Consider the following 14,179-nt stretch of genomic DNA (forward strand, 5'->3'; position numbering starts at 1 on the left):
CGCCAGGATCAGAGGAGGACACAAGGAGGACTGTGGGAGCAGGGTAACAAGAAGAGAAGCAGGGTAACATGGCCTGGACACAGCGGATCACACAACAGTCTTATTTTGTACTTTGCACACAATCATCTGGTAGACATGAGTGTCGGTACAGCGGTTAGCGCTTGTGCTTCACAGCAAGAAGATCCTGAGTTCGATTCCCACCTGGACGGGGCCTTTCTGTGTGGAGTTTGCATGTCCTCATGTTTAAACTGAGTGTCACACACGACTCATCTACTAAACTCAAAGCACCTGCACAGGTTTTTCCAGGTGTCATTAAATTGCTTCACTTTGGTTCAATTGTCTCAGTTAGGATCAATATGGGGAGGACTGCAGGCTGGACAACTGGCCAGAAGACCATCTTTGATACCCTCCATAGAATGGGTAAGCCACAAAGGTTCATAGCTAAAGAGGCTGGCTGTTCACAGAGTGCTGTGTTCAAGCATAGCAATGGAAAGTCCAGTGGAAGGGGAAAATGTGGCAGGAGAAGATGCACCAGCAGAAGAGCTGACCATGGACTTCAGTGGATTATCAAACAGAGAATCTGGCAGAGATTCGGAAAGAGTGGAATGAGGCGGGAGTCACAGCTTCAAAAACCACCACATTCAGACGCATCCGGGAGATGGACTACAACTGTCGGGTTCCTCGGGTCAAACCACTTCTGAGCCTGAGCCAACGTAGGAAGCGTCTTAACTGGGCCAAGGAGAAGAAAGACTGGACTGTTGGTCAGGGGTCCAAGGTCCTCTTTTCCCATGAAAGTCATGATTTGAGGTGCAATGTCCACATCAGTCTACCAGAATGTTTTGGAGGACTTCATGATTCCTTCTGCTGAGGATCTGTATGGAGATGCAGATTTCATCTTCCAGCAGGACCTGGCCCCTGCCCAAACCGCCAGAAGCACCAAAACCTGGTTTGATGCCCATGCCATCACAGTGCTTGACTGGCCAGCCAACTCGCCGGACCTAAACTCCATTGAGAATCTATGGGGTTTTATCAAGAGGAAAATGAGGGAGACCAGACCCAAAAACAAAAAAGAGCTGACAGCAAGCATCAAGGAAATCTGGGCTTCCATAACTCCCTGGCAATGCCACAGGCTGATTGCCTCAGTGCCACGGCACATCGAGGCAATGATTAGGCAAAGGGATTCCCTACAAAGTATAGAAGATTGACGTATCATTTTGAAAATTTGAATGCATTTTTTTGCTGCAAAATCTGAGAAGTAAATGGTGATCTCTTCCCAGTATTCTAATTTTTGGAAATCCTGTTTTCGTGGGTTTGGTGAGCTGGAAGCCCACATTATGTACAACTAAACAACTACTACTTGAAATCCTTTAGGTTGCAGGCCCTGAATGGAAGTTTAACGTTTTGAATGGAATAATGGAAACAAATAAACTTTTCCATGTTCTTAATATAAGATATAATATAAGATAAGAGATTTGTGGATGATTCAGAGCACACTCGGGTTTGTGCAGATAAAGGCACAATATCAACACAATAGATTAATAGAACAGATGCTACAAAGCAGCATACAGGTATTTGAAGCTGCTGGCGCCTCTGGAGTCTCCTAAACATCAAGGTGTAGGACCCTCCAGAGGCTGCAGTTGTGCATAAACCTTCTATCCGGCCTCCCCTAAACTGTTAATTGAAGCTGATGAACAGAAACGGCTGCAGTGGCTCAGAAATACATGAGGACTCATTTTCAAACATATTCTTATTCTTATTCACTGATGAGTGAATATTTTTTTGGGTTGAAATAGCTTTTGATTTCAGTAAATATGACCTCCTAATGCTACAAATCCAACAAATGACAATTTTCAGTTAATTGCAAGGTTTAAAATGTATTGAAACGATGAGTTGCATAATAATTTGGAACAGTAGATTTGGAGTTTTTTACTATATTTATTTTTGAAAAGAAATACTGTTATCACTGGGAGATTTTTTTCAACCACATTTAAATGATCCTCTACCAGTTAAAGACTTGAAAATTATGCTGACTCTCATTTGAGTTGACAATTTAGAAAATCTTAGAAAAATGTCATTTGCATAATTATTTGGAACGCAGTGTAGAACAAAGGTCTAACAGATAAAACCCTCTCGGGCTGATACAAGTAAAAACAAGAAGAAAAAAAAACAATCAAGATAAAGTGAGAAGAGGTAGTGGCTGAGAAGGGGAAGACCAGGGTGAGTCACATTTTTGGAGATTGAACATTTTCTTGGAACATTCTAGATTGCATCACTACGTCATTTGACAGACAAAACAATTGAATCAATAAACATCCAAGACTATATAGAACAAGAAGTGAACTGATCTTCTGTAGTTGTACTGTTAATCACTGTCATGTTCCCAAAGAAAAGCCTCATGTTTTTGAGTCACGCCCTGTGAGCATGCCCAGCTCACGGTGCGGCTCAGGTGACCGTCTCATCGGCAGTTTTCAGCCTCGGAGTGTCATCTATCAAGCTTATTCGCATGGGATTAGCACGACCTCAGGTAAAAAGTAAATACTACTAATGTCCTCTGAGGTTTTTTTGAAAAGTAAAATCTTTCTTATCTTCTAATGTGAGTTATAAGCTAGGCTACACATTTCAAATTTGTTATTAATGTTTTACTTTCAACTAAATATATACCATATTTATTATACTCCAGTAAAATACCACAAATTTAGATTCTACCTCTATCATGATTTTCAGGCGTACATAAAATGATCTCTGCATTTAAGCATATTTGTCTGGATTAGTGAAGTCAAACATAAAAGTTTCAGTTCGTTGGGCCCAGGTGTGAGCGACTCCACCGCAGCTGTTTCCATAAACAGTTGAGCCCGTTGAGCTAGCTAGCTAGCTTCAGGTAAAACAGCGTAAAAGTGAAATAACTCCTGCCCACGAGTGCCGCATATCGGTGTTTACTTCCACGGAAAAGTGCCGGGTTAGCCCTGTTGTGTTGTGATTCTGTGCTGATGTTGTGTCGTTGAGCCTGACTGAGATCCTCGTAATAACTGCGGAGAATGACTCGCTCTGAGACGAGCCTTCAGTGACCGGCTAATAACCCACAGAAGTCCCGGTGGTCTGGCATATTTAGTGAGTTTAGTAAATGAAAAAAACATTTATTATAAATGTTTAGTTTGTGGGACCCTGGTATAAGCGGATTAAGCGACTCGGAGCCGTGCATTAGACGTTATAATGACTCCGCTGCACGTCGTGGTGTTCTTGACTCCGAGCCGTGCATTATAACCGTCTGATGCACGGCTCCGAGTTGTTTAATCCTTACTTTACAAGATCTGTTTTTTGCTGTGTTAACTTACTCAACAACAACTTTCAACAACAAAAAGCAAGATACCCCAGCTTTAAAAGGTTTGAACTTACTTTATTTATAGTCCATATGAATTTGTGCATTTGTGCATTCAATTCATTATGCTCTCATTTTGTGCGTAAATAGATCCCTGTGTTCCAAGCTTAGGTGTCACTGCATTTATGCATAATGTACTAGCCTGGCACGAGCCAGACTGATCCTCCATGTTAAGAGATACATGGGGATACAGTCTGGAATTGTACAATTTGAATCTCGCTGACTCGCTAACCAGTGCTCCTCCAGGACGTAGCCAAAACAGTGAAGATGGCGGCCCTTTCTTCTGTTTTAAATGAGCTGGACTTGTCGTTAAAGCCACAGTAGGAGCTGTTCTGAGGACTTTCACTGGAACATTTACGCGACAAACAATCATGGCAGAAGGACGTAGCGGAGCGTAGGTGGCTTTGTGTTTATTGTATGTAATTATAAATATATACACCACGTTCCAAATTATTATACAAATTACATTTTTCTCTGATTTCCTATACTGTCAACTGAAATGAGAGTCAGTATAATTTTCAAGTCTTTCACTGGTCGAGGATCATTTAAATGTGGTTGAAAAAATCTCCCAGTGATAACAGTATTTTTCCCCCAAAAATAAATATAGTAAAAAACTCCAAATCTACTGTTCCAAATTATTATGCAACTCCCAGAGCTGTTCCAGAAAACACTTATATTTATCACAAAAATAGTGCTCCATAGTGGTAGAGGTACAATACATCATATACAGTATATGCCTATACTCAACTTTGGAATGGCTAAAATAGCAGGATACAGATCCTTTAAAGTTACTTATATTGTCATTATACAACTGGACAACGGCATGATTTCTCTGCATTTGACCCATTATTCGATGCCCCTGGAGCAACAAGTGAACTGGAGGCAGACATTTGAAATTGAATATTTCACTTACTTCCTGGCACATTAACAGTGTAAAACCTCCAGTGGGACACTGCCATGTTAGGATTGTCAGTGAGAGTTTCTCGTGGTTCAACTAACTTTTTTTTCAAAGACCATTTCTGTAAAACCATTCACTCCATAACATTTACATGTAAATTAGAAAATATTCTAAAATATATGTAAATTGATCTACCTTGTATTTTTGTTATATTGTTTTCACACAATAACCACCAAAACTCGATCTCCCCATATCACGTTGCGACCATTTTATACATAAAAGTTGCAAACAATTGCTTTTCGCGTTTTTGTCTTCTGTACGCCTTCCTTTGTTGATGAAACAACAAACATCGGACTCAAACAGATGGACAGTGTCCGAGAGGAGGAGCTTAAACAAATCATTTGTTTGAAAGTTCAGATACAGACACACGGAAACACCTCACTCGTCTCTATCCACTGCACCCACTTTGAAAAGGTAGGATCATTTCATGCATTTACATCCTTTTGAGTGTCTGAAGTTCTTTGCCAAAGGTATTTTGTTGTGTCCAATGTTGCAAAGCAATTGAAAACAGTGGAGTATCAATGATGATTTTTTTTTTTTTACTACATTTTCGAGTTTGTATCTGTACTTTCTTCTCCACATGAACTGGACTGTAAGCGAAAGCGTGTTGAAGAGGGGTTTAAACACATTTATTTATCCCAGTGACCTTTTTACTGTGGGTTTTAAAGTGGGTTACTGGCGTGTTACTGACGTGTAACCCACTTTAGTCCTGATCTAAACCTGCTTTAAACCTATGTGGACAACAGCACAATTCTTCATTAAAAAATACACTTTTGAATCTATCAAGTATAAAACCATAACAATAAACTGTATATGATGGATCAATAGTCTGCAGATGTAAATCAGTTTAGACAGAGTGTGTTTGTGGGTGTTGTGTGTTCCGTGTTTTTTGTAATCCAGTACAAAAGGGGAAATGACATGACCAACAGCAATATACAGTATAAAAAATCCTCCTGCTGCCACTGACTTTAATGACTCAAACACAACAATGACTAAAAGTGGTTTCAGATTTACCTTCCACACTTACAGCTTCATCACAAAAATAAGAAAAATGCTCTGGTCAAATATTCCACCAAATCCGGTCCTTTGGTTCATTGCATTAACATACAGTGAGGTTTGATCCTCCGCAGTGAAATGTATGCAAATGATTAAAGTTTCCTCTAAATTGAAGCAAAAGCACAAACTGCCTCCATTAACTTTAAAAACAGTGACATGTGACTGTGCTGTGATGACTCGAATGTGTATTTTGTCACTTTTATAAAGTTTGGCTTGTGCAGAATCTTTATTTATTTATTTTTTATCAATCAAGAGTGGTTGCGCATGGAGAATCACTCGGGGGCGGGGGAGGCGGGGAGGAGGAGATTGTGGGGCGGTGGCTTATGGGATGGCACATTGATCTGATCTGACAGCACCATTCGGACCCTTCTTGTCATAGCGGACGCTGACGCACATCCGGTTTGGGCTTAGACCCCTTACCAATTTGCTTGATTTGGATGTACCCGAAGGAAGGAAGGAAGGAAGGAAGGAAGGAAGGAAGGGACGCAAGGAAGGAAGGAAGGAGGAGGGAAGGAATCAAGGAGGAGGGAAGGAAGGAGGAGGGAAGGGAAGGAATGGAGGAGGGAAGGGAAGGAATGGAGGAGGGAAGGAATCAAGGAGGAGGGAAGAAAATAAAGAGGGAAGGAAGGAAGGAATGAAAGAGGAAGGAAGGAAGGAAGGATGGAAGGAAGGAAGGAAGGAAGGAAGGAAGGAAGGAAGGAAGGAAGGAAGGAAGGAAGGAAGGAAGGAAGGAAGGAAGGAAGGAAGGAAGGAAGGAAGGAAGGAAGGAAGGACATTGTGTCCAGGCTTTCCAATGATGTGGAACACAACCCGACAACAGGCGTATGTATAAAATTTGTTTGGTTAAGCCTGTGTCAACTACGCAAACCAAAGCAGCAGTGCCTCCTCCCCGGTGTTTACCCAGTATATAAATACACACAAAGTCCCGCCCCTACTGTACGCTCCCAAATCTCCCAAAGCCGGTTTGAACCTAAAGGTTTACCCTTGTGTCGTCCCTGGGGTCAATAATGACCCCAGGGCCACTTTGTCGATGCGTATCTCTGTCATAGTTTTATCAAATGGTCTGAATTTTCGGATATGCGTTAACATCCATGACTTTTACCAGTAATTTTTTTTTTTTTTTTTTTTTGATTATGTGATTACAGTGTTACAATGCACATTTATTAATACAAAATCATCTTTTTTGATCATGATCTCTTCCAAAACTACTCAGAGCACTAAAATGCATCAGATTTTATGATCTGTGATAAAGATTTGAGTGTTTACAGCCTTTTGTCTCTGCAGGTGAACAGTAGGGCAGCTCATGTTTGGTTCAGGTGACGTTTATAAACACTCAAACTAAACTGTACTAAATACAAATCTGCGCAGTAATCTTCACTTTACTGCGCAGTAATCTTCACTTTACTGCGCAGTAATCTTCACTTTACTGCGCAGTAATCTTCACTTTACTGTGCGGATGCCAAATTACTCCTAGTATTATTACGCCTTACAATATAGTTCCCCCTTTTTATCCGCTTAGAAAATCCACATTGTTTAATTTTGTGTAATTATACTTTGTAGTGTAACACTTCACGTAACCATATTTAAATAAGGAAAACGTGGAAGAGCTTGGTAGCTTCTATCTTGACCTGTTTTGGAGCTATAGTGGAGAGAGGGAGAGGCTAAATGCTGCGTCCTAAAGAACTCGTCAAAGCTAAGGTAAGAATCTCAGTATGTAAAAACGGTGGCCTATTCCTTTAAGCTTTATTAAGTAAGAAAATCCACAACAGACCTCTTCACTCTTCTGCCATGGATCAATTATTAGCACCTGCACAGAGGTTAGGGGCGGGATCGCTATGGCAACGCGGTGTCATCAAACCTGGCCGCGGCCGACTTCAATGAAATAAGGAACCTGATTGGCCAGTTATTTGTGTTAAAATCTTGATTTGGGTCTTAAAACACGTGAGGCAAGAATAACAAGCCTTTGTTCAATATTGACTAAGAGAGGGTCCAAAACGTTTCAATGGAACGTGTTAAAAAAGCAACTTGATCTGAATCTCCTGCTGAAATAACAACAGATAAAAGGCCAAAAACAATTTCAAACCTGATTCGAACAATACAACTCACCATTTCTCCAGGTAAAATGAATACATTAATAATACAGAAATAATAATTTGATAATTAATGTAAGAAAAGACTTGCTGAAGAAAATCCGGAGTAAAAGTATTTCTGTGTGCTCAGGTGTTTAGAAAGAGCCTTGCAGTGCACAGCAGGTTAAAATCAGCTCAATCCCATTATTATGAATACACTTGAGCTCCACTGGACCCATAAGTACAGCGATGACATTATCACTTAACAAACATATGGGATGACCATGTGTTACCATGGAGACGGTTCAATAGTAGGGCTTTCCCACCAAGGTGCTGGTTTCAGGCTGGTTCAGAGCTGGTGCTGGTTTCAGGTCGGTTCCGTACCAATTTAGTTTTCCTCCAGAATACGTTTGTTAAGTGTGACGTCACGACTTCCGCTTCCGGGTCCTAGCATACCGGCACATATGCGAGAAAAAAAACCATGATTAACTCTTTAATACAACAATCAATATTTCTGAAACTCAACAGAGAGTTACTGAACCTACTTATTTCTCAGACTCATTAGCCAAAATGCCGCTCCTACTGCTAAAAAAGCTGATTTACTTCAGTCGTGTTGTTTAGTTCAAAGACCTGTTGCTGTCAGGCTCTTCTCCGACTCTCGCAATGCATTGTGGTCTATATTGACTCGTTTAGTGACCATCGATGCTCACTACTTTTCGAGATGCATTGTGCCCTACTTTTTTCTCTCTGGACATTCGGACACCCCTACAAAATGGCGTGACCACTTTAGAGTGCACTATATTCACCTTATTCCGGAGGCTGGCGTGGGCGCCGCCATGAATTGTGCCCGCCCCTTTTCTCCTACGTGTTAACATGGGACTGGAGAAGTCCAAATAAAATCAGTTACTTCACGAAAACAAAGCCGTTTTTCGGCCGCGCAGAGAAACGGTGCAGTGTTGACATGTTGGTGCAAATGAACATTGGACATTTTGCACAAATCAATCGACTAAACATCACATTTGAGCGGAGAATATTTTCCCTCGTTCTCCGTTAAAATGAATGGGCTTCGTGCTCGACCGGAAGTGTCTGGACAACGGAAGTGCCGAGACAACGCAAAAAGTGGCAAAAGTGGGCGGGGCGGAATAAGGTGAATAGGGAATATTGTGGACATTCGGACACAGCCATGGATAGTAACATCTTTCTACTGTCGCTTATGGTTATACAAATACATACAAATAATTGATTTACTGTAGGGCTGGGCGATATGGACCAAAAGTCATATCCCGATATATTTAGGTTGCGTATTGATACACAATATATATCCCAATATTTATTCCGCAAAGTGAGAGCTGTGAAATGAAATGTTAAGTCAAAGTTAAAGCCAGCGAGTTTTATTCAATATAAAACATAAAGAAACAAACAAACAAAGCTCCGTAAGGTGCCTCTGATCTAAGTCTAGGATCTGACCAGCCTTTTTAGTGACCTCACTTTTGTAAGAGCAGGCTGTAAGAGCAGGCTGTAAGAGCAGGCTGTAAGAGCAGGCTGTAAGAGTGAAGTTTGCGCAGCAGACAAACTCTCTGCTGTCCTTTTTTAGCGATAACATCCGTGTTTACATCAGATTTCAGTTTGTGATCAAACTCAGTTCCCAAATACTTGCAACACCTCTTCGCCGTGAATGTTGCTGGCTTTATGCTCACAATCCAAAAAGCAGATGAAAAGTCTGCAAATAAGAAACGGGCGAAGGTTTTAGGTTTCTCCAGGTGCTTAAAAACTCTGTCCGGGATTAAATGTTTTGTATCATCTAAACCTTTGTGTCGCTGATATGCAAATTGCAATGGGTCAGGTTTGTTAATAGACACAATGATTTATTTTTAAAGTTTCTCAAAAGACTTCATTATTAAGGGAGTCAGGGCAGTTGGTCTAAAAAATTAAGCGAGCTATAGCCGACAATATAATATGTGCAGTCCTGCAGGAAAAACAACCAGACCTCTAAAAACTAGAATTTCAGAACACAGATCCAACGTTCGCAATCATGATGACAAAAGTCCAGTGGCGCTCCACTTTACAAATAACAAACACAAAGTCAGTACCCTGAGATATATGGGGATAGAGAAAGTGAGTCCATCAAGAAGAGGCGGCGACATCAATACCCTTCTGTTAAGAAGGGAAGCTTTTTGGATTCACACCTTGGACACATTGAGCCCTCAGAGTCTCAATGAAGACTTTGATATCAGACCCTTTTTATAATCTAAATGTCGGTACTCCAGTGCTGTGGTTTCTCTATATTGTGGTACACCATCGCTGCAGTGTTGCTATTTACTTTATTTTATGTCAACTTCCATTTTTCACGCGATGTCATACTATGTTGGTTGCTAAACACTACTTATACCTACTTAGAACCAACTTAGGACACCCTCTGCACACATAGAAAAAATACTGGCTACTCAAGATTACGGGTACCCTAAGATTGACATAACAAAAGCAAATGTTGCACACAATCTTTTAAGCTCTCTTTTTTGTATATATTGTAAATTATGTGTAAATACTGTAAATATTGCACTTTGATTGTATATTTCTTTTTGGTTGTTTCTTTTTGTTCAGACATGTGACTGGTCATGTGATTGCTCACGTGACCTCTCTAATCAAACGCACCCTATGTGTGTATTTGTCCTAGTCCTTCATGTCTGAGGAAGGGCGTAGGCCCGAAACGTTACATGTGGTGTAAGTAATAAACACTTTTTCTGGGAGCTACTTAGTTGTGCGGACTTTTCTCTTTTTCATCTTCACAGTCCTGCAGCTCCACCACATGAATGTTGTGGCCGCAATGGTCGCTTCTGAATATCTCTTTACGTCCTGCGTCTTGGCGAAGGCGCCAGAGCAGCACAACCCCTCGCGTCCAAAGTTGGTCCAGTCCTTAAGGAAGTTACAGCCATGTCCTGAGAGGCACCACCCTGAGCCACTGTGACTGAATGGCATATTTGTGGCTGTTTTATTTTTGGAGTTGACAAAAAACAGCCGAATTCAATGAGAATGATGAGGAAGAGGAGCAATAGAAACATGTGCCAAGATTTTACACACAGTAGGGCTGTGCAATTAACCGAAATTCGATTACAATTTCGATTATTACACTAAACAATTACAAAATTAGCATAATCCCCCAAAAAATTGTAAAACAATCATCAGCAAAAAAAAAAGTAGTTTAATTATTTTTTGCTAAGCAGACTTGCATTATTTCATGGCGCTGGGATTATTTTCCATTCGCATTTCACGTGCCATGGCTCATGCTTTTGCCTTACATAAAAACAAACAGCGCTGTGTGACGATGTCATCAGGCCGCGCTGCTCAGTTTACTTGTGCAGGTGTGAGGGCTGGCCAGCAGGGGGCAGGTGTGAAACAGAGACCTCTCCTTAATCAAGGCAAACTTGAAATCATTTGTGCTGTAATGACTGTTCAGAAAACAGAAAATATTCAGCATAGTTTTATAATTAATGAATATATAAATAAAATACAGACTTTTTTTTAAATCGTTTTAATAATCGTGATTTCAATTATGTCAAAAATAATCGTGATTATAATTTTCAACACCGTTGGGGATGACAAGCCCCGGACACACAAGGAACGGTCAGAGTTTTTCGAGCAGAGCGCATGACGCAACACTCTGCACAGAGATAGACAGTTGTGTGTGATTGTGCAGACAAAGGTGCAGGCCGGGCAGCTGTCCCTGCCCTGACCAGCAGCGAACACTGGCCGACTGTTGGGTGGGCCACGGACAATAGTCGGCCTACCCGTGGTGTAGGGCTGGGTGATATGACGATATTAGACCGTCTTACGATCTCCAGAGCTGACGATCTGTCATTTTTGTGAGATTGTTTGATCACGGTTTTGTGCACTTCAGCACAGTTTACTCTTTTAGTTTTCACTGCCGGTGAAAGAAATTCAAACCGCTAGCTTTCAGCTACGCAATGTCAGACGCTAATGCGAGCATTTAGCAGCGAGTCGCTCCACTCCAGGGCGCATATACGACCAGGCTCCTCAATCTAGAGCCTTAAAATGTTTTAAACCCAGCGTCCTGTCTCTATTGCAGCGGTGGAAAGACACTGACATGCAGTGCCGCTGCTCTGCGTAGATGCAGCGTGTGTTTATTTTTTTATCTGGCACATGTGCGAAGAAGCGATTGTGTCCTTCGACCTTTCAGTTCTGTCAGGCGCTGCATCCTCTCATTTGTTTAATTTAAATCCTGGGCTGTGTTCACATATACGCTGTTTATCTATGTCTTTGAAAATATAAAAGTTCTCCAAAAACACCGTGACTCTCAGTTCCTTATCAACAGAGATAAACTGCTTCCTGTTTGAGTTTTACACAATAAAAGTCACTGCATGTTATCGCTTTAGTAAGACTCTTATTGTGAAAGGGTCCAACAGTGACAGAGTGCTACATTTACAACAGCTCGACGTCATGAGAGAGACCTCTCAGAAAAGATGCCAAACACCAACAAACAAGCTTTTACCAACTTACTCTTTTACTTACTTCTACTTAATTTTAATATCTGGAGTTTTATTGTGTTTTTCATTTATAATGTGAGTTTGCTTTAGGTCCAAATCTGTTATTGCTTTGTTGATTATCACAAAGTTGAATAAATTAGTGTAGTATTTTTCTTCTTGTGTGTAATTTAAGTAATTTTGTCATTATAAAAAATCGTGATGAAATCGAAATCAAAAGTTTATACTAAAAAAAATGTGATATTCTATTTTTGCCATGTCGCCCACCCCTACCGTGGTGCCACGTGTGAAGGTAGCCAACCTCTAATAGGCTTGTTGCACAATGTGGCTACGCTAGTTCCTCTGAGCTGAAGCTGTGGGTGCTAGTACTTCCTGTTCGTATTCATTTCCATTAAGATTAGCTCAGACCAGTGAGTTCCTGGTAGAAATATTTCCATAGAGGAGACGTTTATGTTTGTGAGGATCAGTGAGTTTGTCTTGAAGCTAATTTAACCTCTTAACTCCCGCCTGAACCGAGAGGATCTTTTTTCCTCACGTCATCACATTTTTTTTCTCCATCATTTTTGTCACATTTTTGTCATTTTTTGGTCACATTTTTTTTTCTTTCATTTTTTCGTCAATTTTTTATCACATTTTTGTAATTTTTTTTGTCACATTTTTGCCATTTTTTGTCACATTTTTATCACATTTTTGTTATTTTTCGTCAATTTCTTGTGACATTTTTGCCACTTTTCCATCATAGTTTTCGTCGAGAAAACGTGCTCGGTTCAGGTGGGAGTTAAGGGGTTAATGCTTTACACAACTTGAAATAGTGCCTTTATATATATTTTCATAGCATGTTAGCCTTTAGCTTCAAGACAAACTATCAATCCTTCATCATCACAGGCGTCTCTGATCTGAACTTCATGATTTGAACACAGTAAATGATCATCTACCGGGAACTCACCGCCCACAACATAATCTTTAGAAAATATGATTATTATTCCAGGAAAAGAAAACAGACAGGAAGTCCAGGCGCTCACACCTTCAGGTCAGAGGAACTAGCATAGCCACACCGTGCAACAAGCCTATTGCTATGGGCCTGTTGTACCCCGGGCGTTTAAAAATAATTTGACTCTTCTAAAGTGGTCGCCATGAGTGTGCAGCTCTTTTACTCAGAACTGGAAGCTTTGCGCAGCAAGTCCCCAAGAACTCCTCCAGGTAAAGGACACCAGCCTGCTGCTGTCCTACTCCTCCCGGTGCAGCTCAGTCTTAATGAAGCAAACGAGGACTTTTTGTCCTCAACTCAGTCAGCGAGGAATGTGCTTCCCTTTGGTCCTCATGGCGGGGAGCTGACATTGCTGTCAATACCACCCCACTCACTACTTCCATCGCTGAAGGGTTTTTACTTCTAAGACAAGTCATTCTGCTCCTACACATCACATTAAATGCCATATGAAACAAGAGGGCACATTTCACCCTCACCATCTCTGCTATCAGTCCATATCAACCATTTCAGTCATTTACAAATAACTCACCGTCTCTCAGAGGAACACGACAAATGCAATCAGAACCATCAATACACAAGATGCAGCCCATTCCAACACACCAACGCCCTACTCAGTGATCTCTCAGTACCTAACCTAGTAACCTAGTAACCTAGTTAATGTACAGATATAAGCCCTTTTCAGTGATTATTAATTTGTTGTTAATGGACATTCATTAAGTTTAAAGTGACTATACCGAGTTTAAAAATGGTAAAATGATCTAATTTCCTCCCCCTAAATGTTCCAACAATGTCCTAATGTGTAGAATGAGCCCAGACCTGTTCACCACAACTGCCTTCATGCACGCACTTAATATAGAAGGTGCAGTTACACGTATGACCTGAGGTGGCAGTAGTGAGTATAAAATGGTTAACTTGCTAGCTCCTTTATAGTGTTTTTTTTTTTTTTTTTTTTAAAGGCACGATTAAACAACTTTGCTATTAAATATGTGCAGTGTCGATGCAACATGAACATACTGCATAACTTAAAACAGAAAGGGTAATATTACAACTCAGTAACTACGGAATATAGCATTAGTACTGTAAAATATTAGTCATTACATTTCAAGTAGCTTGAGTTACAAGTGCGTTTAAATGGTTTGTATTTATGTGTGAACGAAAAATCCCCAAAGCAAAATGAAGCAACAAATCAAGTTTAACACTGATGTGCAGTTATGTGTAGCTAACGGTGTCAAA

General features: G+C 40.6%; 1 protein-coding gene across 1 annotated transcript in view; it reads left to right on the forward strand.

Moving 5' to 3' along the window:
• Positions 1–658: 658 nt before the first annotated feature.
• LOC306960469 (NXPE family member 3-like) overlaps positions 659–14,179 on the forward strand; it is a gene marked incomplete at its 5' end in the record, with an annotated part of 35,477 nt that continues 21,956 nt past the window's right edge. Inside the window, 2 exons of the mRNA XM_079552899.1 lie at positions 659–761; positions 826–946. Of these exons, the coding sequence (XP_079409025.1) occupies positions 659–761; positions 826–946 (224 nt within the window). The remainder of the gene's footprint in view (positions 762–825; positions 947–14,179) is intronic.

This window comes from Gobius niger, assembly GCF_951799975.1.
Source record: "Gobius niger genome assembly, chromosome: 3".
Lineage (NCBI taxonomy): Eukaryota > Metazoa > Chordata > Actinopteri > Gobiiformes > Gobiidae > Gobius > Gobius niger.